This window comes from Clavelina lepadiformis, chromosome 7, assembly GCF_947623445.1.
Source record: "Clavelina lepadiformis chromosome 7, kaClaLepa1.1, whole genome shotgun sequence".
NCBI lineage: Eukaryota > Metazoa > Chordata > Ascidiacea > Aplousobranchia > Clavelinidae > Clavelina > Clavelina lepadiformis.
In genome coordinates this window covers 3,947,037-3,974,605 of record NC_135246.1, presented here as the reverse complement: position 1 = coordinate 3,974,605, position 27,569 = coordinate 3,947,037, and the positions used below count along the sequence as shown (strand labels likewise).

The 27,569-nt window shown below is 41.9% G+C and overlaps 4 protein-coding genes across 4 annotated transcripts; all 4 read right to left on the bottom strand.

The window, feature by feature from the left end:
* Nucleotides 1-8,532: 8,532 nt before the first annotated feature.
* Nucleotides 8,533-9,756, bottom strand: LOC143465236 (uncharacterized). Its single transcript, XM_076963428.1, has 5 exons — nt 9,720-9,756; nt 9,390-9,570; nt 9,039-9,265; nt 8,726-8,891; nt 8,533-8,629 (listed from the first exon to the last, which is right to left on the bottom strand). Exons 1-5 carry the CDS (start codon nt 9,754-9,756, stop codon nt 8,533-8,535), a joined length of 708 nt encoding a protein of 235 aa, XP_076819543.1.
* A 7,032-nt stretch (nt 9,757-16,788) lies between these two features.
* LOC143465234 (uncharacterized) lies at nt 16,789-18,012 on the bottom strand. The gene is made up of 5 exons (XM_076963424.1): nt 17,976-18,012; nt 17,646-17,826; nt 17,295-17,521; nt 16,982-17,147; nt 16,789-16,885 (listed from the first exon to the last, which is right to left on the bottom strand). Exons 1-5 carry the CDS (start codon nt 18,010-18,012, stop codon nt 16,789-16,791), a joined length of 708 nt encoding a protein of 235 aa, XP_076819539.1.
* Nucleotides 18,013-20,916: 2,904 nt separating this feature from the next.
* On the bottom strand, nt 20,917-22,140 carry LOC143465232 (uncharacterized). Its single transcript, XM_076963423.1, has 5 exons — nt 22,104-22,140; nt 21,774-21,954; nt 21,423-21,649; nt 21,110-21,275; nt 20,917-21,013 (listed from the first exon to the last, which is right to left on the bottom strand). The coding sequence occupies exons 1-5, from the start codon at nt 22,138-22,140 to the stop codon at nt 20,917-20,919; spliced, it is 708 nt and encodes a 235-aa protein (XP_076819538.1).
* Nucleotides 22,141-25,044: 2,904 nt separating this feature from the next.
* LOC143465231 (uncharacterized) lies at nt 25,045-26,268 on the bottom strand. Its single transcript, XM_076963422.1, has 5 exons — nt 26,232-26,268; nt 25,902-26,082; nt 25,551-25,777; nt 25,238-25,403; nt 25,045-25,141 (listed from the first exon to the last, which is right to left on the bottom strand). The coding sequence occupies exons 1-5, from the start codon at nt 26,266-26,268 to the stop codon at nt 25,045-25,047; spliced, it is 708 nt and encodes a 235-aa protein (XP_076819537.1).
* Nucleotides 26,269-27,569: the final 1,301 nt, after the last annotated feature.

Here is a 27,569-nt window from a genome sequence, read left to right as displayed (position 1 = left end):
CGAGCTTACTTGGACCTTGTGCACCGGGTTTCAGTCAAACTGTATCCATGTGCTCGCTGCTGGTTCTCACCGAATCTTGGCAAATTTTAATCGAAATCATAACTATGGCCGGCTATTTAAATGCTTTGGTAAAACGTCAGACATAATCATAGAGATGTTAGTTTTACCCTGTTTGACGGCATCACAATAGATCAGATCGTGCAGTTCACGGAAGATCTTTTATTGGAGTAACATTAAAAAACAAAACGGAATAACTTAAAAAAAGAAATAATTCTACTAAAGAAAAGGCGGTAGATCATAATTCGACCGAAGCTCGCTCGATCCGTGTGCGAAGGTACATGATGCCGCCGAGTGGGCAATTCCTCGGGACCACCTAAAATCAAGTAAACGTAACAATTATTTTACTAAACTAAGTTGCAATCATAAACGAGTAGCGTTGTCTTAGATCTTAACAGAAAAATTTGCTTACCGTTCACATATCTTCGTTTTGTATCTATACACGGCGGAAATATCAGGTCGTTTTTCTTTTTCGTCATGCACAAAAATACACTTCGACCGATAGCGACATCTCCCGGTTGCTTGCAAAAATGCGCAGGGGCGTCTAGTTTTGGACATTTCGCTGCGTTCGCCCGAATCTGAAAATAAAAAAATAGCATAAAATTTCCTTTAAATAAGCTGAGGTTGATTGGATCGGCATCGTTAGAATTAACTTTCATAAATACAAGCCGGGGCAGATCATAAACCATGCAGAGACCAGTTTGAATGACGGCCAATGAACTTACCTAGGTATCTGTGCTGTATTGCAGCACAAGGCAAGCGACGTCCCAAGATGTCCACTTCAGCATTATTCCCGGACCGTTCGAAGCTTGCCGACGCCGTAAAGGATTTTCGCGCTGAGCGGGGAAAAAACTCGGGGGCGTTGGGGTCAAGCGACGAGAAGTATTTCGTCTTTTCTTCGTGGACCAGGGGACAGTCCGGTCCGAGCTCGCATAGACCCTCGTCGTGATACCTGTTTAGAAATAACATTTACGTCAATACGTTGTATTGGCTACGTGATTGACGGTGTGTTTGAACTCACACAACAGTCGTAACAAGTTTTAGTAACTACAGTACATGAGGTCACAACCACGTACTTTGGATACAGTCCGCTCTTTTGCGCGCCATATTCAAAGATCGACGGTTTCGGTTCGATCCCGGCTTCCACGGGAGAGAAAAATGTCGTTTGCGCCGGGACGCGATCGTCATCGAACGGCGATGAGAAATCCTGGTCTCGAGAAGTGGGAAGTATCAGTGCTGTCATCTCAAACGACTTGCCTGGAAAAATATCAAGCAACGACATCATTCGAGTTCAACAAACACTTTCCTTGAAACTTAACGTTTTACCGAAACGAGCACAATCGTGACGTCATACAACTGCGCTCTTGCAAAAGGCGAAGAGCTTCTTCAGACAATCGACGACTTACTTCCAAAAAGTGTCCAAGTATTTCTGTGCTGATCCATTCTGTGTGGTCGGTCAAGCTCATCTACAGTATAATGACAGTGCGGCAACAAATACACGGTCGGTTTTATACCAAATCGGCGTGTGATAAGACCGCCCGAGTTGCGATCGGTAAACAGGGTAAGCGATAAATTTTCACTCAAATCGCATCGCCGAAACGAGTTTATATCAACGACCTAGCATCGGGCAAGAGATAGACAATCTGTGCTTCGATTAAATTATTATCCAGCTAACTTCGATGCTCGCTTGCAAGAGATCAACCTCTTAGCTTTATGCTCAAGTTTATACAAAGCAGGTTGCTCACGGCGCTTGTTTTGAAGTTTTTTTCGAGGGAGACTGTTCTCAGATGCTTCCAACAAAGCGAATTCCGCACTGCAAGTTTTGATACGGAGTTGCTTCCAGTATTCTCTGATCAAGTTTCAAAGGTTAGTCCCGCTCCGAGATTAATTTTGGCAAAAATTGTTTTAGAAACCCGATTGTGACCTCTGTATGAATGTCCCATTTCAAATCGAAACGTATTCCACAACAAAATAGAAATTGAATGGTTACTGTCGCTTGTCGTGATACCATCGAGCGTTATAGCTCAGCAAACGACACATACCGACCGGTGTAATCGTGACATTGAGCCTCGTTGACTCTATTCAGCGTCTTTTCAAAACTGATCGCTTTAACTTACAGTAACAACCAACTGAAAGAGAAAGTTTTAAAATGGTGTAATTATGTATGGAATATTGCGTCTTGGTCAATACGCGTGCATGCCACGTGCTTGTCACTCACCGATTCTACTCACTTTATAAAAATCAGTTTGCAAGGGTCCAGAGATGAAAAGTATTTTGGCTTGAGGATTCGCTATAAGGTTTATCATAGAAATCACCTGAAATCAATTTAAATTGTTTCTGTTCGACTGGCTTTAGTCTGGTAAATCAGTTTTAGACACCGAACGGTCAATACGTCGCCGTTGTTTGGTGAAAAATCCCTTAACAAAAATTAATCTGAGTTAAAGTAATACGTAGGAAAAATAATGAGTTAATCGACACGTTCCATAATTTACACCAAAAATGTTCCGATTGTCTAATAAAGCATTAAAGCCAACGCATTTGTTTGTTCATAACGGCGGCGGTATTCGGAGAATCAATTGGGAAGGTAAAATTCGGCGGTGTTTTATCGATAACATTGTAACTCACATTATTCGCGGTACAACATGTTTTTAAATAAGCAGACTGTTTGTTGGCTAAATTTCGACTACGTTGCCCAGCATTCCTCGTAGAAGAAGAAGAGCGTGTATACAGAACTTGCACTTGGGCATGTCGTGCTGTACGCGGTGTTGATTTTTCGATTTGTATTTACTAATAAAGGAGCCCGGTCGTCACCTGGCCGAGGTTCTGTATCCACCAAGTCGTAGCCTACAGTAGGACGCTAAAGGGGTCAATTCCGTTTAGGAAAACGATCTCAAGCGAGCAACCGTGCGTTTATGACAATGTCGAACTCAAAGCGTCATAAAAAAGAAAGTAAGAAATTTTTCGGTCCAATGCGCATGTGACGTCGAGGTGAGCTGGTTTGTTATGGTTTTTTTTGGCGATAGCTGGTTGCAGGTACAGGCTGAGTCGTGAATTTGGTGGGGTTGCAAATTTTAGTTTTCTGGAGTATCTGTCCTAAAATTTTAAGCTCATGACTTGCTGTAAAGTTAAGATAGGTAGTTGTTTCAGGGACTGTAGGCCCATCCGAAACTCTATCTTAAACAATGCAAAGTAACATTTTTCAATTTGAATTTGTTTCTAAACAAGCCCGGTCACCTCGCTGAGTTTTTGTATCCGCCGAGATGTAGGATAAAAGGGCTTAATGCAGAATTTTGAGCAAATTCTCGTATCTGGATTTCTCACACCAAATACTTCAACTTTTAAACAACTTTTTTCCTTACATTTTTCCAAAAATAGTCAGCCAAAAAGCCCTAATTTTGAACCAACACAAAACGACCATAACAAATTAAGGTCACATACGCACTGGACCGGAACCATTCCAAGTTTTTCTATAGTGACGTCTTGCATGCGACCTTCGTCACAACCGCCGTGTTGCCGTTTCAAAACTGCTCAAAACGGTACTACAGGCCCTTCAGAAATTTTAGTGCAACGATTCTGTCCAAACTAAGACTGTATAGACAGTCCTTAGCCTCGATCTCATTGCAAGCCAAAATTAGGGAGGTTCATGATTTGGTTTTGCGATATTAACTTCTTCATTTATTGTACTTCACATTGAGAAGCCTGTCTTTCTAAATTGGGTCATGATGCCTTAACGCCGTAATTTGAGCTAATGCTGGCACGTGCGTGGAATTTTCACATCAGACGGTTAAACTTTAAAAAAAAATATTTTCCTTCCATTAGCAAAACAAGCCTTCAAAAATCCTCAGCTTCGAACTACGGTCGGGACCCCGGGAAATTCAAATTCCGTTTCCCCGGGATTTCGGATTTGACGTTTTGGCAGTTCAACGTTGCTCGATATGTTTATTAAATTTGTTTGAAACAGTTTTACGGTAGCTAGCCAGCCACTTAGGTTCGGCACGAAGTGTTGTCATAGTATTGTCATGTCACGTCGAACTATTGGGTAACGATGGCTGAACAATTGCTTTTATCGCACGAGCTTACTTGGACCTTGTGCACCGGGTTTCAGTCAAACTGTATCCATGTGCTCGCTGCTGGTTCTCACCGAATCTTGGCAAATTTTAATCGAAATCATAACTATGGCCGGCTATTTAAATGCTTTGGTAAAACGTCAGACATAATCATAGAGATGTTAGTTTTACCCTGTTTGACGGCATCACAATAGATCAGATCGTGCAGTTCACGGAAGATCTTTTATTGGAGTAACATTAAAAAACAAAACGGAATAACTTAAAAAAAGAAATAATTCTACTAAAGAAAAGGCGGTAGATCATAATTCGACCGAAGCTCGCTCGATCCGTGTGCGAAGGTACATGATGCCGCCGAGTGGGCAATTCCTCGGGACCACCTAAAATCAAGTAAACGTAACAATTATTTTACTAAACTAAGTTGCAATCATAAACGAGTAGCGTTGTCTTAGATCTTAACAGAAAAATTTGCTTACCGTTCACATATCTTCGTTTTGTATCTATACACGGCGGAAATATCAGGTCGTTTTTCTTTTTCGTCATGCACAAAAATACACTTCGACCGATAGCGACATCTCCCGGTTGCTTGCAAAAATGCGCAGGGGCGTCTAGTTTTGGACATTTCGCTGCGTTCGCCCGAATCTGAAAATAAAAAAATAGCATAAAATTTCCTTTAAATAAGCTGAGGTTGATTGGATCGGCATCGTTAGAATTAACTTTCATAAATACAAGCCGGGGCAGATCATAAACCATGCAGAGACCAGTTTGAATGACGGCCAATGAACTTACCTAGGTATCTGTGCTGTATTGCAGCACAAGGCAAGCGACGTCCCAAGATGTCCACTTCAGCATTATTCCCGGACCGTTCGAAGCTTGCCGACGCCGTAAAGGATTTTCGCGCTGAGCGGGAAAAAAACTCGGGGGCGTTGGGGTCAAGCGACGAGAAGTATTTCGTCTTTTCTTCGTGGACCAGGGGACAGTCCGGTCCGAGCTCGCATAGACCCTCGTCGTGATACCTGTTTAGAAATAACATTTACGTCAATACGTTGTATTGGCTACGTGATTGACGGTGTGTTTGAACTCACACAACAGTCGTAACAAGTTTTAGTAACTACAGTACATGAGGTCACAACCACGTACTTTGGATACAGTCCGCTCTTTTGCGCGCCATATTCAAAGATCGACGGTTTCGGTTCGATCCCGGCTTCCACGGGAGAGAAAAATGTCGTTTGCGCCGGGACGCGATCGTCATCGAACGGCGATGAGAAATCCTGGTCTCGAGAAGTGGGAAGTATCAGTGCTGTCATCTCAAACGACTTGCCTGGAAAAATATCAAGCAACGACATCATTCGAGTTCAACAAACACTTTCCTTGAAACTTAACGTTTTACCGAAACGAGCACAATCGTGACGTCATACAACTGCGCTCTTGCAAAAGGCGAAGAGCTTCTTCAGACAATCGACGACTTACTTCCAAAAAGTGTCCAAGTATTTCTGTGCTGATCCATTCTGTGTGGTCGGTCAAGCTCATCTACAGTATAATGACAGTGCGGCAACAAATACACGGTCGGTTTTATACCAAATCGGCGTGTGATAAGACCGCCCGAGTTGCGATCGGTAAACAGGGTAAGCGATAAATTTTCACTCAAATCGCATCGCCGAAACGAGTTTATATCAACGACCTAGCATCGGGCAAGAGATAGACAATCTGTGCTTCGATTAAATTATTATCCAGCTAACTTCGATGCTCGCTTGCAAGAGATCAACCTCTTAGCTTTATGCTCAAGTTTATACAAAGCAGGTTGCTCACGGCGCTTGTTTTGAAGTTTTTTTCGAGGGAGACTGTTCTCAGATGCTTCCAACAAAGCGAATTCCGCACTGCAAGTTTTGATACGGAGTTGCTTCCAGTATTCTCTGATCAAGTTTCAAAGGTTAGTCCCGCTCCGAGATTAATTTTGGCAAAAATTGTTTTAGAAACCCGATTGTGACCTCTGTATGAATGTCCCATTTCAAATCGAAACGTATTCCACAACAAAATAGAAATTGAATGGTTACTGTCGCTTGTCGTGATACCATCGAGCGTTATAGCTCAGCAAACGACACATACCGACCGGTGTAATCGTGACATTGAGCCTCGTTGACTCTATTCAGCGTCTTTTCAAAACTGATCGCTTTAACTTACAGTAACAACCAACTGAAAGAGAAAGTTTTAAAATGGTGTAATTATGTATGGAATATTGCGTCTTGGTCAATACGCGTGCATGCCACGTGCTTGTCACTCACCGATTCTACTCACTTTATAAAAATCAGTTTGCAAGGGTCCAGAGATGAAAAGTATTTTGGCTTGAGGATTCGCTATAAGGTTTATCATAGAAATCACCTGAAATCAATTTAAATTGTTTCTGTTCGACTGGCTTTAGTCTGGTAAATCAGTTTTAGACACCGAACGGTCAATACGTCGCCGTTGTTTGGTGAAAAATCCCTTAACAAAAATTAATCTGAGTTAAAGTAATACGTAGGAAAAATAATGAGTTAATCGACACGTTCCATAATTTACACCAAAAATGTTCCGATTGTCTAATAAAGCATTAAAGCCAACGCATTTGTTTGTTCATAACGGCGGCGGTATTCGGAGAATCAATTGGGAAGGTAAAATTCGGCGGTGTTTTATCGATAACATTGTAACTCACATTATTCGCGGTACAACATGTTTTTAAATAAGCAGACTGTTTGTTGGCTAAATTTCGACTACGTTGCCCAGCATTCCTCGTAGAAGAAGAAGAGCGTGTATACAGAACTTGCACTTGGGCATGTCGTGCTGTACGCGGTGTTGATTTTTCGATTTGTATTTACTAATAAAGGAGCCCGGTCGTCACCTGGCCGAGGTTCTGTATCCACCAAGTCGTAGCCTACAGTAGGACGCTAAAGGGGTCAATTCCGTTTAGGAAAACGATCTCAAGCGAGCAACCGTGCGTTTATGACAATGTCGAACTCAAAGCGTCATAAAAAAGAAAGTAAGAAATTTTTCGGTCCAATGCGCATGTGACGTCGAGGTGAGCTGGTTTGTTATGGTTTTTTTTGGCGATAGCTGGTTGCAGGTACAGGCTGAGTCGTGAATTTGGTGGGGTTGCAAATTTTAGTTTTCTGGAGTATCTGTCCTAAAATTTTAAGCTCATGACTTGCTGTAAAGTTAAGATAGGTAGTTGTTTCAGGGACTGTAGGCCCATCCGAAACTCTATCTTAAACAATGCAAAGTAACATTTTTCAATTTGAATTTGTTTCTAAACAAGCCCGGTCACCTCGCTGAGTTTTTGTATCCGCCGAGATGTAGGATAAAAGGGCTTAATGCAGAATTTTGAGCAAATTCTCGTATCTGGATTTCTCACACCAAATACTTCAACTTTTAAACAACTTTTTTCCTTACATTTTTCCAAAAATAGTCAGCCAAAAAGCCCTAATTTTGAACCAACACAAAACGACCATAACAAATTAAGGTCACATACGCACTGGACCGGAACCATTCCAAGTTTTTCTATAGTGACGTCTTGCATGCGACCTTCGTCACAACCGCCGTGTTGCCGTTTCAAAACTGCTCAAAACGGTACTACAGGCCCTTCAGAAATTTTAGTGCAACGATTCTGTCCAAACTAAGACTGTATAGACAGTCCTTAGCCTCGATCTCATTGCAAGCCAAAATTAGGGAGGTTCATGATTTGGTTTTGCGATATTAACTTCTTCATTTATTGTACTTCACATTGAGAAGCCTGTCTTTCTAAATTGGGTCATGATGCCTTAACGCCGTAATTTGAGCTAATGCTGGCACGTGCGTGGAATTTTCACATCAGACGGTTAAACTTTAAAAAAAAATATTTTCCTTCCATTAGCAAAACAAGCCTTCAAAAATCCTCAGCTTCGAACTACGGTCGGGACCCCGGGAAATTCAAATTCCGTTTCCCCGGGATTTCGGATTTGACGTTTTGGCAGTTCAACGTTGCTCGATATGTTTATTAAATTTGTTTGAAACAGTTTTACGGTAGCTAGCCAGCCACTTAGGTTCGGCACGAAGTGTTGTCATAGTATTGTCATGTCACGTCGAACTATTGGGTAACGATGGCAGAACAATTGCTTTTATCGCACGAGCTTGCTTGGACCTTGTGCACCGGGTTTCAGTCAAACTGTATCCATGTGCTCGCTGCTGCTTCTGACCGAATCTTGGCAAATTTTAATCGAAATCATAACTATGGCCGGCTATTTAAATGCTTTGGTAAAACGTCAGACATAATCATAGAGATGTTAGTTTTACCCTGTTTGACGGCATCACAATAGATCAGATCGTGCAGTTCACGGAAGATCTTTTATTGGAGTAACATTAAAAAACAAAACGGAATAACTTAAAAAAAGAAATAATTCTACTAAAGAAAAGGCGGTAGATCATAATTCGACCGAAGCTCGCTCGATCCGTGTGCGAAGGTACATGATGCCGCCGAGTGGGCAATTCCTCGGGACCACCTAAAATCAAGTAAACGTAACAATTATTTTACTAAACTAAGTTGCAATCATAAACGAGTAGCGTTGTCTTAGATCTTAACAGAAAAATTTGCTTACCGTTCACATATCTTCGTTTTGTATCTATACACGGCGGAAATATCAGGTCGTTTTTCTTTTTCGTCATGCACAAAAATACACTTCGACCGATAGCGACATCTCCCGGTTGCTTGCAAAAATGCGCAGGGGCGTCTAGTTTTGGACATTTCGCTGCGTTCGCCCGAATCTGAAAATAAAAAAATAGCATAAAATTTCCTTTAAATAAGCTGAGGTTGATTGGATCGGCATCGTTAGAATTAACTTTCATAAATACAAGCCGGGGCAGATCATAAACCATGCAGAGACCAGTTTGAATGACGGCCAATGAACTTACCTAGGTATCTGTGATGTATTGCAGCACAAGGCAAGCGACGTCCCAAGATGTCCACTTCAGCATTATTTCCGGACCGTTCGAAGCTTGCCGACGCCGTAAAGGATTTTCGCGCTGAGCGGGGAAAAAACTCGGGGGCGTTGGGGTCAAGCGACGAGAAGTATTTCGTCTTTTCTTCGTGGACCAGGAGACAGTCCGGTCCGAGCTCGCATAGACCCTCGTCGTGATACCTGTTTAGAAATAACATTTACGTCAATACGTTGTATTGCCTACGTGATTGACGGTGTGTTTGAACTCACACAACAGTCGTAACAAGTTTTAGTAACTACAGTACATGAGGTCACAACCACGTACTTTGGACACAGTCCGCTCTTTTGCGCGCCATATTCAGAGATCGACGGTTTCGGTTCGATCCCGGCTTCCACGGGAGAGAAAAATGTCGTTTGCGCCGGGACGCGATCGTCATCGAACGGCGATGAGAAATCCTGGTCTCGAGAAGTGGGAAGTATCAGTGCTGTCATCTCAAACGACTTGCCTGGAAAAATATAAAGCAACGACATCATTCGAGTTCAACAAACACTTTCCTTGAAACTTAACGTTTTACCGAAACGAGCAGAATCGTGACGTTATACAACTGCGCTCTTGCAAAAGGCGAAGAGCTTCTTCAGGCAATCGACGACTTACTTCCAAAAAGTGTCCAAGTATTTCTGTGCTGATCCATTCTGTGTGGTCGGTCAAGCTCATCTACAGTATAATGACAGTGCGGCAACAAATACACGGTCGGTTTTATACCAAATCGGCGTGTGATAAGACCGCCCGAGTTGCGATCGGTAAACAGGGTAAGCGATAAATTTTCACTCAAATCACATCGCCGAAACGAGTTTATATCAACGACCTAGCATCGGGCAAGAGATAGACAATCTGTGCTTCGATTAAATTATTATCCAGCTAACTTCGATGCTCGCTTGCAAGAGATCAACCTCTTAGCTTTATGCTCAAGTTTATACAAAGCAGGTTGCTCACGGCGCTTGTTTTGAAGTTTTTTTCGAGGGAGACTGTTCTCAGATGCTTCCAACAAAGCGAATTCCGCACTGCAAGTTTTGATACGGAGTTGCTTCCAGTATTCTCTGATCAAGTTTCAAAGGTTAGCCCCGCTCCGAGATTAATTTTGGCAAAAATTGTTTTAGAAACCCGATTGTGACCTCTGTATGAATGTCCCATTTCAAATCGAAACGTATTCCACAACAAAATAGAAATCGAGTGGTTACTGTCGCTTATCGTGATACCATCGAGCGTTATAGCTCAGCAAACGACACATACCAACCGGAGTGATCGTGACATTGAGCCTCGTTGACTCTATTCAGCGTCTTTTCAAAACTGATCGCTTCAACTTACAGTAACAACCAACTGAAAGAGAAAGTTTTAAAATGGTGGAATTATGTATGGAATATTGCGTCTTGGTCAATACGCGTGCATGCCACGTGCTTGTCACTCACCGATTCTACTCACTTTATAAAAATCAGTTTGCAAGGGTCCAGAGATGAAAAGTATTTCGGCTTGAGGATTCGCTATAAGGTTTATCATAGAAATCACCTGAAATCAATTTAAATTGTTTCTGTTCGACTGGCTTTAGTCTGTTAAATCAGTTTTAGACACCGAACGGTCAATACGTCGCCGTTGTTTGGTGAAAAATCCCTTAACAAAAATTAATCTGAGTTAAAGTAATACGTAGGAAAAATAATGAGTTAATCGACACATTCCATAATTTACACCAAAAATGTTCCGATTGTCTAATAAAGCATTAAAGCCAACGCATTTGTTTGTTCATAACGGCGGCGGTATTCGGAGAATCAATTGGGAAGGTAAAATTCGGCGGTGTTTTATCGATAACATTGTAACTCACATTATTCGCGGTACAACATGTTTTTAAATAAGCAGACTGTTTGTTGGCTAAATTTCGACTACGTTGCCCAGCATTCCTCGTAGAAGAAGAAGAGCGTGTATACAGAACTTGCACTTGGGCATGTCGTGCTGTACGCGGTGTTGATTTTTCGATTTGTATTTACTAATAAAGGAGCCCGGTCGTCACCTGGCCGAGGTTCTGTATCCACCAAGTCGTAGCCTACAGTAGGACGCTAAAGGGGTCAATTCCGTTTAGGAAAACGATCTCAAGCGAGCAACCGTGCGTTTATGACAATGTCGAACTCAAAGCGTCATAAAAAAGAAAGTAAGAAATTTTTCGGTCCAATGCGCATGTGACGTCGAGGTGAGCTGGTTTGTTATGGTTTTTTTTGGCGATAGCTGGTTGCAGGTACAGGCTGAGTCGTGAATTTGGTGGGGTTGCAAATTTTAGTTTTCTGGAGTATCTGTCCTAAAATTTTAAGCTCATGACTTGCTGTAAAGTTAAGATAGGTAGTTGTTTCAGGGACTGTAGGCCCATCCGAAACTCTATCTTAAACAATGCAAAGTAACATTTTTCAATTTGAATTTGTTTCTGAACAAGCCCGGTCACCTCGCTGAGTTTTTGTATCCGCCGAGATGTAGGATAAAAGGGCTTAATGCAGAATTTTGAGCAAATTCTCGTATCTGGATTTCTCACACCAAATACTTCAACTTTTAAACAACTTTTTTCCTTACATTTTTCCAAAAATAGTCAGCCAAAAAGCCCTAATTTTGAACCAACACAAAACGACCATAACAAATTAAGGTCACATACGCACTGGACCGGAACCATTCCAAGTTTTTCTATAGTGACGTCTTGCATGCGACCTTCGTCACAACCGCCGTGTTGCCGTTTCAAAACTGCTCAAAACGGTACTACAGGCCCTTCAGAAATTTTAGTGCAACGATTCTGTCCAAACTAAGACTGTATAGACAGTCTTTAGCCTCGATCTCATTGCAAGCCAAAATTAGGGAGGTTCATGATTTGGTTTTGCGATATTAACTTCTTCATTTATTGTACTTCACATTGAGAAGCCTGTCTTTCTAAATTGGGTCATGATGCCTTAACGCCGTAATTTGAGCTAATGCTGGCACGTGCGTGGAATTTTCACATCAGACGGTTAAACTTTAAAAAAAAATATTTTCCTTCCATTAGCAAAACAAGCCTTCAAAAATCCTCAGCTTCGAACTACGGTCGGGACCCCGGGAAATTCAAATTCCGTTTCCCCGGGATTTCGGATTTGACGTTTTGGCAGTTCAACGTTGCTCGATATGTTTATTAAATTTGTTTGAAACAGTTTTACGGTAGCTAGCCAGCCACTTAGGTTCGGCACGAAGTGTTGTCATAGTATTGTCATGTCACGTCGAACTATTGGGTAACGATGGCTGAACAATTGCTTTTATCGCACGAGCTTACTTGGACCTTGTGCACCGGGTTTCAGTCAAACTGTATCCATGTGCTCGCTGCTGGTTCTCACCGAATCTTGGCAAATTTTAATCGAAATCATAACTATGGCCGGCTATTTAAATGCTTTGGTAAAACGTCAGACATAATCATAGAGATGTTAGTTTTACCCTGTTTGACGGCATCACAATAGATCAGATCGTGCAGTTCACGGAAGATCTTTTATTGGAGTAACATTAAAAAACAAAACGGAATAACTTAAAAAAAGAAATAATTCTACTAAAGAAAAGGCGGTAGATCATAATTCGACCGAAGCTCGCTCGATCCGTGTGCGAAGGTACATGATGCCGCCGAGTGGGCAATTCCTCGGGACCACCTAAAATCAAGTAAACGTAACAATTATTTTACTAAACTAAGTTGCAATCATAAACGAGTAGCGTTGTCTTAGATCTTAACAGAAAAATTTGCTTACCGTTCACATATCTTCGTTTTGTATCTATACACGGCGGAAATATCAGGTCGTTTTTCTTTTTCGTCATGCACAAAAATACACTTCGACCGATAGCGACATCTCCCGGTTGCTTGCAAAAATGCGCAGGGGCGTCTAGTTTTGGACATTTCGCTGCGTTCGCCCGAATCTGAAAATAAAAAAATAGCATAAAATTTCCTTTAAATAAGCTGAGGTTGATTGGATCGGCATCGTTAGAATTAACTTTCATAAATACAAGCCGGGGCAGATCATAAACCATGCAGAGACCAGTTTGAATGACGGCCAATGAACTTACCTAGGTATCTGTGCTGTATTGCAGCACAAGGCAAGCGACGTCCCAAGATGTCCACTTCAGCATTATTCCCGGACCGTTCGAAGCTTGCCGACGCCGTAAAGGATTTTCGCGCTGAGCGGGAAAAAAACTCGGGGGCGTTGGGGTCAAGCGACGAGAAGTATTTCGTCTTTTCTTCGTGGACCAGGGGACAGTCCGGTCCGAGCTCGCATAGACCCTCGTCGTGATACCTGTTTAGAAATAACATTTACGTCAATACGTTGTATTGGCTACGTGATTGACGGTGTGTTTGAACTCACACAACAGTCGTAACAAGTTTTAGTAACTACAGTACATGAGGTCACAACCACGTACTTTGGATACAGTCCGCTCTTTTGCGCGCCATATTCAAAGATCGACGGTTTCGGTTCGATCCCGGCTTCCACGGGAGAGAAAAATGTCGTTTGCGCCGGGACGCGATCGTCATCGAACGGCGATGAGAAATCCTGGTCTCGAGAAGTGGGAAGTATCAGTGCTGTCATCTCAAACGACTTGCCTGGAAAAATATCAAGCAACGACATCATTCGAGTTCAACAAACACTTTCCTTGAAACTTAACGTTTTACCGAAACGAGCACAATCGTGACGTCATACAACTGCGCTCTTGCAAAAGGCGAAGAGCTTCTTCAGACAATCGACGACTTACTTCCAAAAAGTGTCCAAGTATTTCTGTGCTGATCCATTCTGTGTGGTCGGTCAAGCTCATCTACAGTATAATGACAGTGCGGCAACAAATACACGGTCGGTTTTATACCAAATCGGCGTGTGATAAGACCGCCCGAGTTGCGATCGGTAAACAGGGTAAGCGATAAATTTTCACTCAAATCGCATCGCCGAAACGAGTTTATATCAACGACCTAGCATCGGGCAAGAGATAGACAATCTGTGCTTCGATTAAATTATTATCCAGCTAACTTCGATGCTCGCTTGCAAGAGATCAACCTCTTAGCTTTATGCTCAAGTTTATACAAAGCAGGTTGCTCACGGCGCTTGTTTTGAAGTTTTTTTCGAGGGAGACTGTTCTCAGATGCTTCCAACAAAGCGAATTCCGCACTGCAAGTTTTGATACGGAGTTGCTTCCAGTATTCTCTGATCAAGTTTCAAAGGTTAGTCCCGCTCCGAGATTAATTTTGGCAAAAATTGTTTTAGAAACCCGATTGTGACCTCTGTATGAATGTCCCATTTCAAATCGAAACGTATTCCACAACAAAATAGAAATTGAATGGTTACTGTCGCTTGTCGTGATACCATCGAGCGTTGTAGCTCAGCAAACGACACATACCGACCGGTGTAATCGTGACATTGAGCCTCGTTGACTCTATTCAGCGTCTTTTCAAAACTGATCGCTTTAACTTACAGTAACAACCAACTGAAAGAGAAAGTTTTAAAATGGTGTAATTATGTATGGAATATTGCGTCTTGGTCAATACGCGTGCATGCCACGTGCTTGTCACTCACCGATTCTACTCACTTTATAAAAATCAGTTTGCAAGGGTCCAGAGATGAAAAGTATTTTGGCTTGAGGATTCGCTATAAGGTTTATCATAGAAATCACCTGAAATCAATTTAAATTGTTTCTGTTCGACTGGCTTTAGTCTGGTAAATCAGTTTTAGACACCGAACGGTCAATACGTCGCCGTTGTTTGGTGAAAAATCCCTTAACAAAAATTAATCTGAGTTAAAGTAATACGTAGGAAAAATAATGAGTTAATCGACACGTTCCATAATTTACACCAAAAATGTTCCGATTGTCTAATAAAGCATTAAAGCCAACGCATTTGTTTGTTCATAACGGCGGCGGTATTCGGAGAATCAATTGGGAAGGTAAAATTCGGCGGTGTTTTATCGATAACATTGTAACTCACATTATTCGCGGTACAACATGTTTTTAAATAAGCAGACTGTTTGTTGGCTAAATTTCGACTACGTTGCCCAGCATTCCTCGTAGAAGAAGAAGAGCGTGTATACAGAACTTGCACTTGGGCATGTCGTGCTGTACGCGGTGTTGATTTTTCGATTTGTATTTACTAATAAAGGAGCCCGGTCGTCACCTGGCCGAGGTTCTGTATCCACCAAGTCGTAGCCTACAGTAGGACGCTAAAGGGGTCAATTCCGTTTAGGAAAACGATCTCAAGCGAGCAACCGTGCGTTTATGACAATGTCGAACTCAAAGCGTCATAAAAAAGAAAGTAAGAAATTTTTCGGTCCAATGCGCATGTGACGTCGAGGTGAGCTGGTTTGTTATGGTTTTTTTTGGCGATAGCTGGTTGCAGGTACAGGCTGAGTCGTGAATTTGGTGGGGTTGCAAATTTTAGTTTTCTGGAGTATCTGTCCTAAAATTTTAAGCTCATGACTTGCTGTAAAGTTAAGATAGGTAGTTGTTTCAGGGACTGTAGGCCCATCCGAAACTCTATCTTAAACAATGCAAAGTAACATTTTTCAATTTGAATTTGTTTCTAAACAAGCCCGGTCACCTCGCTGAGTTTTTGTATCCGCCGAGATGTAGGATAAAAGGGCTTAATGCAGAATTTTGAGCAAATTCTCGTATCTGGATTTCTCACACCAAATACTTCAACTTTTAAACAACTTTTTTCCTTACATTTTTCCAAAAATAGTCAGCCAAAAAGCCCTAATTTTGAACCAACACAAAACGACCATAACAAATTAAGGTCACATACGCACTGGACCGGAACCATTCCAAGTTTTTCTATAGTGACGTCTTGCATGCGACCTTCGTCACAACCGCCGTGTTGCCGTTTCAAAACTGCTCAAAACGGTACTACAGGCCCTTCAGAAATTTTAGTGCAACGATTCTGTCCAAACTAAGACTGTATAGACAGTCCTTAGCCTCGATCTCATTGCAAGCCAAAATTAGGGAGGTTCATGATTTGGTTTTGCGATATTAACTTCTTCATTTATTGTACTTCACATTGAGAAGCCTGTCTTTCTAAATTGGGTCATGATGCCTTAACGCCGTAATTTGAGCTAATGCTGGCACGTGCGTGGAATTTTCACATCAGACGGTTAAACTTTAAAAAAAAATATTTTCCTTCCATTAGCAAAACAAGCCTTCAAAAATCCTCAGCTTCGAACTACGGTCGGGACCCCGGGAAATTCAAATTCCGTTTCCCCGGGATTTCGGATTTGACGTTTTGGCAGTTCAACGTTGCTCGATATGTTTATTAAATTTGTTTGAAACAGTTTTACGGTAGCTAGCCAGCCACTTAGGTTCGGCACGAAGTGTTGTCATAGTATTGTCATGTCACGTCGAACTATTGGGTAACGATGGCAGAACAATTGCTTTTATCGCACGAGCTTGCTTGGACCTTGTGCACCGGGTTTCAGTCAAACTGTATCCATGTGCTCGCTGCTGCTTCTGACCGAATCTTGGCAAATTTTAATCGAAATCATAACTATGGCCGGCTATTTAAATGCTTTGGTAAAACGTCAGACATAATCATAGAGATGTTAGTTTTACCCTGTTTGACGGCATCACAATAGATCAGATCGTGCAGTTCACGGAAGATCTTTTATTGGAGTAACATTAAAAAACAAAACGGAATAACTTAAAAAAAGAAATAATTCTACTAAAGAAAAGGCGGTAGATCATAATTCGACCGAAGCTCGCTCGATCCGTGTGCGAAGGTACATGATGCCGCCGAGTGGGCAATTCCTCGGGACCACCTAAAATCAAGTAAACGTAACAATTATTTTACTAAACTAAGTTGCAATCATAAACGAGTAGCGTTGTCTTAGATCTTAACAGAAAAATTTGCTTACCGTTCACATATCTTCGTTTTGTATCTATACACGGCGGAAATATCAGGTCGTTTTTCTTTTTCGTCATGCACAAAAATACACTTCGACCGATAGCGACATCTCCCGGTTGCTTGCAAAAATGCGCAGGGGCGTCTAGTTTTGGACATTTCGCTGCGTTCGCCCGAATCTGAAAATAAAAAAATAGCATAAAATTTCCTTTAAATAAGCTGAGGTTGATTGGATCGGCATCGTTAGAATTAACTTTCATAAATACAAGCCGGGGCAGATCATAAACCATGCAGAGACCAGTTTGAATGACGGCCAATGAACTTACCTAGGTATCTGTGATGTATTGCAGCACAAGGCAAGCGACGTCCCAAGATGTCCACTTCAGCATTATTTCCGGACCGTTCGAAGCTTGCCGACGCCGTAAAGGATTTTCGCGCTGAGCGGGGAAAAAACTCGGGGGCGTTGGGGTCAAGCGACGAGAAGTATTTCGTCTTTTCTTCGTGGACCAGGAGACAGTCCGGTCCGAGCTCGCATAGACCCTCGTCGTGATACCTGTTTAGAAATAACATTTACGTCAATACGTTGTATTGCCTACGTGATTGACGGTGTGTTTGAACTCACACAACAGTCGTAACAAGTTTTAGTAACTACAGTACATGAGGTCACAACCACGTACTTTGGACACAGTCCGCTCTTTTGCGCGCCATATTCAGAGATCGACGGTTTCGGTTCGATCCCGGCTTCCACGGGAGAGAAAAATGTCGTTTGCGCCGGGACGCGATCGTCATCGAACGGCGATGAGAAATCCTGGTCTCGAGAAGTGGGAAGTATCAGTGCTGTCATCTCAAACGACTTGCCTGGAAAAATATAAAGCAACGACATCATTCGAGTTCAACAAACACTTTCCTTGAAACTTAACGTTTTACCGAAACGAGCAGAATCGTGACGTTATACAACTGCGCTCTTGCAAAAGGCGAAGAGCTTCTTCAGACAATCGACGACTTACTTCCAAAAAGTGTCCAAGTATTTCTGTGCTGATCCATTCTGTGTGGTCGGTCAAGCTCATCTACAGTATAATGACAGTGCGGCAACAAATACACGGTCGGTTTTATACCAAATCGGCGTGTGATAAGACCGCCCGAGTTGCGATCGGTAAACAGGGTAAGCGATAAATTTTCACTCAAATCACATCGCCGAAACGAGTTTATATCAACGACCTAGCATCGGGCAAGAGATAGACAATCTGTGCTTCGATTAAATTATTATCCAGCTAACTTCGATGCTCGCTTGCAAGAGATCAACCTCTTAGCTTTATGCTCAAGTTTATACAAAGCAGGTTGCTCACGGCGCTTGTTTTGAAGTTTTTTTCGAGGGAGACTGTTCTCAGATGCTTCCAACAAAGCGAATTCCGCACTGCAAGTTTTGATACGGAGTTGCTTCCAGTATTCTCTGATCAAGTTTCAAAGGTTAGCCCCGCTCCGAGATTAATTTTGGCAAAAATTGTTTTAGAAACCCGATTGTGACCTCTGTATGAATGTCCCATTTCAAATCGAAACGTATTCCACAACAAAATAGAAATCGAGTGGTTACTGTCGCTTATCGTGATACCATCGAGCGTTATAGCTCAGCAAACGACACATACCAACCGGAGTGATCGTGACATTGAGCCTCGTTGACTCTATTCAGCGTCTTTTCAAAACTGATCGCTTCAACTTACAGTAACAACCAACTGAAAGAGAAAGTTTTAAAATGGTGGAATTATGTATGGAATATTGCGTCTTGGTCAATACGCGTGCATGCCACGTGCTTGTCACTCACCGATTCTACTCACTTTATAAAAATCAGTTTGCAAGGGTCCAGAGATGAAAAGTATTTCGGCTTGAGGATTCGCTATAAGGTTTATCATAGAAATCACCTGAAATCAATTTAAATTGTTTCTGTTCGACTGGCTTTAGTCTGTTAAATCAGTTTTAGACACCGAACGGTCAATACGTCGCCGTTGTTTGGTGAAAAATCCCTTAACAAAAATTAATCTGAGTTAAAGTAATACGTAGGAAAAATAATGAGTTAATCGACACATTCCATAATTTACACCAAAAATGTTCCGATTGTCTAATAAAGCATTAAAGCCAACGCATTTGTTTGTTCATAACGGCGGCGGTATTCGGAGAATCAATTGGGAAGGTAAAATTCGGCGGTGTTTTATCGATAACATTGTAACTCACATTATTCGCGGTACAACATGTTTTTAAATAAGCAGACTGTTTGTTGGCTAAATTTCGACTACGTTGCCCAGCATTCCTCGTAGAAGAAGAAGAGCGTGTATACAGAACTTGCACTTGGGCATGTCGTGCTGTACGCGGTGTTGATTTTTCGATTTGTATTTACTAATAAAGGAGCCCGGTCGTCACCTGGCCGAGGTTCTGTATCCACCAAGTCGTAGCCTACAGTAGGACGCTAAAGGGGTCAATTCCGTTTAGGAAAACGATCTCAAGCGAGCAACCGTGCGTTTATGACAATGTCGAACTCAAAGCGTCATAAAAAAGAAAGTAAGAAATTTTTCGGTCCAATGCGCATGTGACGTCGAGGTGAGCTGGTTTGTTATGGTTTTTTTTGGCGATAGCTGGTTGCAGGTACAGGCTGAGTCGTGAATTTGGTGGGGTTGCAAATTTTAGTTTTCTGGAGTATCTGTCCTAAAATTTTAAGCTCATGACTTGCTGTAAAGTTAAGATAGGTAGTTGTTTCAGGGACTGTAGGCCCATCCGAAACTCTATCTTAAACAATGCAAAGTAACATTTTTCAATTTGAATTTGTTTCTGAACAAGCCCGGTCACCTCGCTGAGTTTTTGTATCCGCCGAGATGTAGGATAAAAGGGCTTAATGCAGAATTTTGAGCAAATTCTCGTATCTGGATTTCTCACACCAAATACTTCAACTTTTAAACAACTTTTTTCCTTACATTTTTCCAAAAATAGTCAGCCAAAAAGCCCTAATTTTGAACCAACACAAAACGACCATAACAAATTAAGGTCACATACGCACTGGACCGGAACCATTCCAAGTTTTTCTATAGTGACGTCTTGCATGCGACCTTCGTCACAACCGCCGTGTTGCCGTTTCAAAACTGCTCAAAACGGTACTACAGGCCCTTCAGAAATTTTAGTGCAACGATTCTGTCCAAACTAAGACTGTATAGACAGTCCTTAGCCTCGATCTCATTGCAAGCCAAAATTAGGGAGGTTCATGATTTGGTTTTGCGATATTAACTTCTTCATTTATTGTACTTCACATTGAGAAGCCTGTCTTTCTAAATTGGGTCATGATGCCTTAACGCCGTAATTTGAGCTAATGCTGGCACGTGCGTGGAATTTTCACATCAGACGGTTAAACTTTAAAAAAAAATATTTTCCTTCCATTAGCAAAACAAGCCTTCAAAAATCCTCAGCTTCGAACTACGGTCGGGACCCCGGGAAATTCAAATTCCGTTTCCCCGGGATTTCGGATTTGACGTTTTGGCAGTTCAACGTTGCTCGATATGTTTATTAAATTTGTTTGAAACAGTTTTACGGTAGCTAGCCAGCCACTTAGGTTCGGCACGAAGTGTTGTCATAGTATTGTCATGTCACGTCGAACTATTGGGTAACGATGGCAGAACAATTGCTTTTATCGCACGAGCTTGCTTGGACCTTGTGCACCGGGTTTCAGTCAAACTGTATCCATGTGCTCGCTGCTGCTTCTGACCGAATCTTGGCAAATTTTAATCGAAATCATAACTATGGCCGGCTATTTAAATGCTTTGGTAAAACGTCAGACATAATCATAGAGATGTTAGTTTTACCCTGTTTGACGGCATCACAATAGATCAGATCGTGCAGTTCACGGAAGATCTTTTATTGGAGTAACATTAAAAAACAAAACGGAATAACTTAAAAAAAGAAATAATTCTACTAAAGAAAAGGCGGTAGATCATAATTCGACCGAAGCTCGCTCGATCCGTGTGCGAAGGTACATGATGCCGCCGAGTGGGCAATTCCTCGGGACCACCTAAAATCAAGTAAACGTAACAATTATTTTACTAAACTAAGTTGCAATCATAAACGAGTAGCGTTGTCTTAGATCTTAACAGAAAAATTTGCTTACCGTTCACATATCTTCGTTTTGTATCTATACACGGCGGAAATATCAGGTCGTTTTTCTTTTTCGTCATGCACAAAAATACACTTCGACCGATAGCGACATCTCCCGGTTGCTTGCAAAAATGCGCAGGGGCGTCTAGTTTTGGACATTTCGCTGCGTTCGCCCGAATCTGAAAATAAAAAAATAGCATAAAATTTCCTTTAAATAAGCTGAGGTTGATTGGATCGGCATCGTTAGAATTAACTTTCATAAATACAAGCCGGGGCAGATCATAAACCATGCAGAGACCAGTTTGAATGACGGCCAATGAACTTACCTAGGTATCTGTGATGTATTGCAGCACAAGGCAAGCGACGTCCCAAGATGTCCACTTCAGCATTATTTCCGGACCGTTCGAAGCTTGCCGACGCCGTAAAGGATTTTCGCGCTGAGCGGGGAAAAAACTCGGGGGCGTTGGGGTCAAGCGACGAGAAGTATTTCGTCTTTTCTTCGTGGACCAGGAGACAGTCCGGTCCGAGCTCGCATAGACCCTCGTCGTGATACCTGTTTAGAAATAACATTTACGTCAATACGTTGTATTGCCTACGTGATTGACGGTGTGTTTGAACTCACACAACAGTCGTAACAAGTTTTAGTAACTACAGTACATGAGGTCACAACCACGTACTTTGGACACAGTCCGCTCTTTTGCGCGCCATATTCAGAGATCGACGGTTTCGGTTCGATCCCGGCTTCCACGGGAGAGAAAAATGTCGTTTGCGCCGGGACGCGATCGTCATCGAACGGCGATGAGAAATCCTGGTCTCGAGAAGTGGGAAGTATCAGTGCTGTCATCTCAAACGACTTGCCTGGAAAAATATAAAGCAACGACATCATTCGAGTTCAACAAACACTTTCCTTGAAACTTAACGTTTTACCGAAACGAGCAGAATCGTGACGTTATACAACTGCGCTCTTGCAAAAGGCGAAGAGCTTCTTCAGACAATCGACGACTTACTTCCAAAAAGTGTCCAAGTATTTCTGTGCTGATCCATTCTGTGTGGTCGGTCAAGCTCATCTACAGTATAATGACAGTGCGGCAACAAATACACGGTCGGTTTTATACCAAATCGGCGTGTGATAAGACCGCCCGAGTTGCGATCGGTAAACAGGGTAAGCGATAAATTTTCACTCAAATCACATCGCCGAAACGAGTTTATATCAACGACCTAGCATCGGGCAAGAGATAGACAATCTGTGCTTCGATTAAATTATTATCCAGCTAACTTCGATGCTCGCTTGCAAGAGATCAACCTCTTAGCTTTATGCTCAAGTTTATACAAAGCAGGTTGCTCACGGCGCTTGTTTTGAAGTTTTTTTCGAGGGAGACTGTTCTCAGATGCTTCCAACAAAGCGAATTCCGCACTGCAAGTTTTGATACGGAGTTGCTTCCAGTATTCTCTGATCAAGTTTCAAAGGTTAGCCCCGCTCCGAGATTAATTTTGGCAAAAATTGTTTTAGAAACCCGATTGTGACCTCTGTATGAATGTCCCATTTCAAATCGAAACGTATTCCACAACAAAATAGAAATCGAGTGGTTACTGTCGCTTATCGTGATACCATCGAGCGTTATAGCTCAGCAAACGACACATACCAACCGGAGTGATCGTGACATTGAGCCTCGTTGACTCTATTCAGCGTCTTTTCAAAACTGATCGCTTCAACTTACAGTAACAACCAACTGAAAGAGAAAGTTTTAAAATGGTGGAATTATGTATGGAATATTGCGTCTTGGTCAATACGCGTGCATGCCACGTGCTTGTCACTCACCGATTCTACTCACTTTATAAAAATCAGTTTGCAAGGGTCCAGAGATGAAAAGTATTTCGGCTTGAGGATTCGCTATAAGGTTTATCATAGAAATCACCTGAAATCAATTTAAATTGTTTCTGTTCGACTGGCTTTAGTCTGTTAAATCAGTTTTAGACACCGAACGGTCAATACGTCGCCGTTGTTTGGTGAAAAATCCCTTAACAAAAATTAATCTGAGTTAAAGTAATACGTAGGAAAAATAATGAGTTAATCGACACATTCCATAATTTACACCAAAAATGTTCCGATTGTCTAATAAAGCATTAAAGCCAACGCATTTGTTTGTTCATAACGGCGGCGGTATTCGGAGAATCAATTGGGAAGGTAAAATTCGGCGGTGTTTTATCGATAACATTGTAACTCACATTATTCGCGGTACAACATGTTTTTAAATAAGCAGACTGTTTGTTGGCTAAATTTCGACTACGTTGCCCAGCATTCCTCGTAGAAGAAGAAGAGCGTGTATACAGAACTTGCACTTGGGCATGTCGTGCTGTACGCGGTGTTGATTTTTCGATTTGTATTTACTAATAAAGGAGCCCGGTCGTCACCTGGCCGAGGTTCTGTATCCACCAAGTCGTAGCCTACAGTAGGACGCTAAAGGGGTCAATTCCGTTTAGGAAAACGATCTCAAGCGAGCAACCGTGCGTTTATGACAATGTCGAACTCAAAGCGTCATAAAAAAGAAAGTAAGAAATTTTTCGGTCCAATGCGCATGTGACGTCGAGGTGAGCTGGTTTGTTATGGTTTTTTTTGGCGATAGCTGGTTGCAGGTACAGGCTGAGTCGTGAATTTGGTGGGGTTGCAAATTTTAGTTTTCTGGAGTATCTGTCCTAAAATTTTAAGCTCATGACTTGCTGTAAAGTTAAGATAGGTAGTTGTTTCAGGGACTGTAGGCCCATCCGAAACTCTATCTTAAACAATGCAAAGTAACATTTTTCAATTTGAATTTGTTTCTGAACAAGCCCGGTCACCTCGCTGAGTTTTTGTATCCGCCGAGATGTAGGATAAAAGGGCTTAATGCAGAATTTTGAGCAAATTCTCGTATCTGGATTTCTCACACCAAATACTTCAACTTTTAAACAACTTTTTTCCTTACATTTTTCCAAAAATAGTCAGCCAAAAAGCCCTAATTTTGAACCAACACAAAACGACCATAACAAATTAAGGTCACATACGCACTGGACCGGAACCATTCCAAGTTTTTCTATAGTGACGTCTTGCATGCGACCTTCGTCACAACCGCCGTGTTGCCGTTTCAAAACTGCTCAAAACGGTACTACAGGCCCTTCAGAAATTTTAGTGCAACGATTCTGTCCAAACTAAGACTGTATAGACAGTCCTTAGCCTCGATCTCATTGCAAGCCAAAATTAGGGAGGTTCATGATTTGGTTTTGCGATATTAACTTCTTCATTTATTGTACTTCACATTGAGAAGCCTGTCTTTCTAAATTGGGTCATGATGCCTTAACGCCGTAATTTGAGCTAATGCTGGCACGTGCGTGGAATTTTCACATCAGACGGTTAAACTTTAAAAAAAAATATTTTCCTTCCATTAGCAAAACAAGCCTTCAAAAATCCTCAGCTTCGAACTACGGTCGGGACCCCGGGAAATTCAAATTCCGTTTCCCCGGGATTTCGGATTTGACGTTTTGGCAGTTCAACGTTGCTCGATATGTTTATTAAATTTGTTTGAAACAGTTTTACGGTAGCTAGCCAGCCACTTAGGTTCGGCACGAAGTGTTGTCATAGTATTGTCATGTCACGTCGAACTATTGGGTAACGATGGCAGAACAATTGCTTTTATCGCACGAGCTTGCTTGGACCTTGTGCACCGGGTTTCAGTCAAACTGTATCCATGTGCTCGCTGCTGCTTCTGACCGAATCTTGGCAAATTTTAATCGAAATCATAACTATGGCCGGCTATTTAAATGCTTTGGTAAAACGTCAGACATAATCATAGAGATGTTAGTTTTACCCTGTTTGACGGCATCACAATAGATCAGATCGTGCAGTTCACGGAAGATCTTTTATTGGAGTAACATTAAAAAACAAAACGGAATAACTTAAAAAAAGAAATAATTCTACTAAAGAAAAGGCGGTAGATCATAATTCGACCGAAGCTCGCTCGATCCGTGTGCGAAGGTACATGATGCCGCCGAGTGGGCAATTCCTCGGGACCACCTAAAATCAAGTAAACGTAACAATTATTTTACTAAACTAAGTTGCAATCATAAACGAGTAGCGTTGTCTTAGATCTTAACAGAAAAATTTGCTTACCGTTCACATATCTTCGTTTTGTATCTATACACGGCGGAAATATCAGGTCGTTTTTCTTTTTCGTCATGCACAAAAATACACTTCGACCGATAGCGACATCTCCCGGTTGCTTGCAAAAATGCGCAGGGGCGTCTAGTTTTGGACATTTCGCTGCGTTCGCCCGAATCTGAAAATAAAAAAATAGCATAAAATTTCCTTTAAATAAGCTGAGGTTGATTGGATCGGCATCGTTAGAATTAACTTTCATAAATACAAGCCGGGGCAGATCATAAACCATGCAGAGACCAGTTTGAATGACGGCCAATGAACTTACCTAGGTATCTGTGATGTATTGCAGCACAAGGCAAGCGACGTCCCAAGATGTCCACTTCAGCATTATTCCCGGACCGTTCGAAGCTTGCCGACGCCGTAAAGGATTTTCGCGCTGAGCGGGGAAAAAACTCGGGGGCGTTGGGGTCAAGCGACGAGAAGTATTTCGTCTTTTCTTCGTGGACCAGGAGACAGTCCGGTCCGAGCTCGCATAGACCCTCGTCGTGATACCTGTTTAGAAATAACATTTACGTCAATACGTTGTATTGCCTACGTGATTGACGGTGTGTTTGAACTCACACAACAGTCGTAACAAGTTTTAGTAACTACAGTACATGAGGTCACAACCACGTACTTTGGACACAGTCCGCTCTTTTGCGCGCCATATTCAGAGATCGACGGTTTCGGTTCGATCCCGGCTTCCACGGGAGAGAAAAATGTCGTTTGCGCCGGGACGCGATCGTCATCGAACGGCGATGAGAAATCCTGGTCTCGAGAAGTGGGAAGTATCAGTGCTGTCATCTCAAACGACTTGCCTGGAAAAATATAAAGCAACGACATCATTCGAGTTCAACAAACACTTTCCTTGAAACTTAACGTTTTACCGAAACGAGCAGAATCGTGACGTTATACAACTGCGCTCTTGCAAAAGGCGAAGAGCTTCTTCAGACAATCGACGACTTACTTCCAAAAAGTGTCCAAGTATTTCTGTGCTGATCCATTCTGTGTGGTCGGTCAAGCTCATCTACAGTATAATGACAGTGCGGCAACAAATACACGGTCGGTTTTATACCAAATCGGCGTGTGATAAGACCGCCCGAGTTGCGATCGGTAAACAGGGTAAGCGATAAATTTTCACTCAAATCACATCGCCGAAACGAGTTTATATCAACGACCTAGCATCGGGCAAGAGATAGACAATCTGTGCTTCGATTAAATTATTATCCAGCTAACTTCGATGCTCGCTTGCAAGAGATCAACCTCTTAGCTTTATGCTCAAGTTTATACAAAGCAGGTTGCTCACGGCGCTTGTTTTGAAGTTTTTTTCGAGGGAGACTGTTCTCAGATGCTTCCAACAAAGCGAATTCCGCACTGCAAGTTTTGATACGGAGTTGCTTCCAGTATTCTCTGATCAAGTTTCAAAGGTTAGCCCCGCTCCGAGATTAATTTTGGCAAAAATTGTTTTAGAAACCCGATTGTGACCTCTGTATGAATGTCCCATTTCAAATCGAAACGTATTCCACAACAAAATAGAAATCGAGTGGTTACTGTCGCTTATCGTGATACCATCGAGCGTTATAGCTCAGCAAACGACACATACCAACCGGAGTGATCGTGACATTGAGCCTCGTTGACTCTATTCAGCGTCTTTTCAAAACTGATCGCTTCAACTTACAGTAACAACCAACTGAAAGAGAAAGTTTTAAAATGGTGGAATTATGTATGGAATATTGCGTCTTGGTCAATACGCGTGCATGCCACGTGCTTGTCACTCACCGATTCTACTCACTTTATAAAAATCAGTTTGCAAGGGTCCAGAGATGAAAAGTATTTCGGCTTGAGGATTCGCTATAAGGTTTATCATAGAAATCACCTGAAATCAATTTAAATTGTTTCTGTTCGACTGGCTTTAGTCTGTTAAATCAGTTTTAGACACCGAACGGTCAATACGTCGCCGTTGTTTGGTGAAAAATCCCTTAACAAAAATTAATCTGAGTTAAAGTAATACGTAGGAAAAATAATGAGTTAATCGACACATTCCATAATTTACACCAAAAATGTTCCGATTGTCTAATAAAGCATTAAAGCCAACGCATTTGTTTGTTCATAACGGCGGCGGTATTCGGAGAATCAATTGGGAAGGTAAAATTCGGCGGTGTTTTATCGATAACATTGTAACTCACATTATTCGCGGTACAACATGTTTTTAAATAAGCAGACTGTTTGTTGACTAAATTTCGACTACGTTGCCCAGCATTCCTCGTAGAAGAAGAAGAGCGTGTATACAGAACTTGCACTTGGG

Bases quoted from the DNA above. Each gene is read 5' to 3' on its own strand.
- LOC143465234 (XM_076963424.1), bottom strand. From the start codon at position 18,012: ATGGATCAGCACAGAAATACTTGGACACTTTTTGGAA. The intron at 17,148-17,294 runs GTAAGTTCATTG...TTTTATTTTCAG, and splicing joins AATACATCACAGATACCTAG to ATTCGGGCGAACGCAGCGAA. The intron at 16,886-16,981 runs GTAAGCAAATTT...ACTTGATTTTAG, and splicing joins AAAACGAAGATATGTGAACG to GTGGTCCCGAGGAATTGCCC.
- LOC143465232 (XM_076963423.1), bottom strand. From the start codon at position 22,140: ATGGATCAGCACAGAAATACTTGGACACTTTTTGGAA. The intron at 21,276-21,422 runs GTAAGTTCATTG...TTTTATTTTCAG, and splicing joins AATACATCACAGATACCTAG to ATTCGGGCGAACGCAGCGAA. The intron at 21,014-21,109 runs GTAAGCAAATTT...ACTTGATTTTAG, and splicing joins AAAACGAAGATATGTGAACG to GTGGTCCCGAGGAATTGCCC.
- LOC143465231 (XM_076963422.1), bottom strand. From the start codon at position 26,268: ATGGATCAGCACAGAAATACTTGGACACTTTTTGGAA. The intron at 26,083-26,231 runs GTAAGTCGTCGA...ATATTTTTCCAG, and splicing joins TACTTGGACACTTTTTGGAA to GCAAGTCGTTTGAGATGACA. The intron at 25,142-25,237 runs GTAAGCAAATTT...ACTTGATTTTAG, and splicing joins AAAACGAAGATATGTGAACG to GTGGTCCCGAGGAATTGCCC.
- LOC143465236 (XM_076963428.1), bottom strand. From the start codon at position 9,756: ATGGATCAGCACAGAAATACTTGGACACTTTTTGGAA. The intron at 9,571-9,719 runs GTAAGTCGTCGA...ATATTTTTCCAG, and splicing joins TACTTGGACACTTTTTGGAA to GCAAGTCGTTTGAGATGACA. The intron at 8,892-9,038 runs GTAAGTTCATTG...TTTTATTTTCAG, and splicing joins AATACATCACAGATACCTAG to ATTCGGGCGAACGCAGCGAA.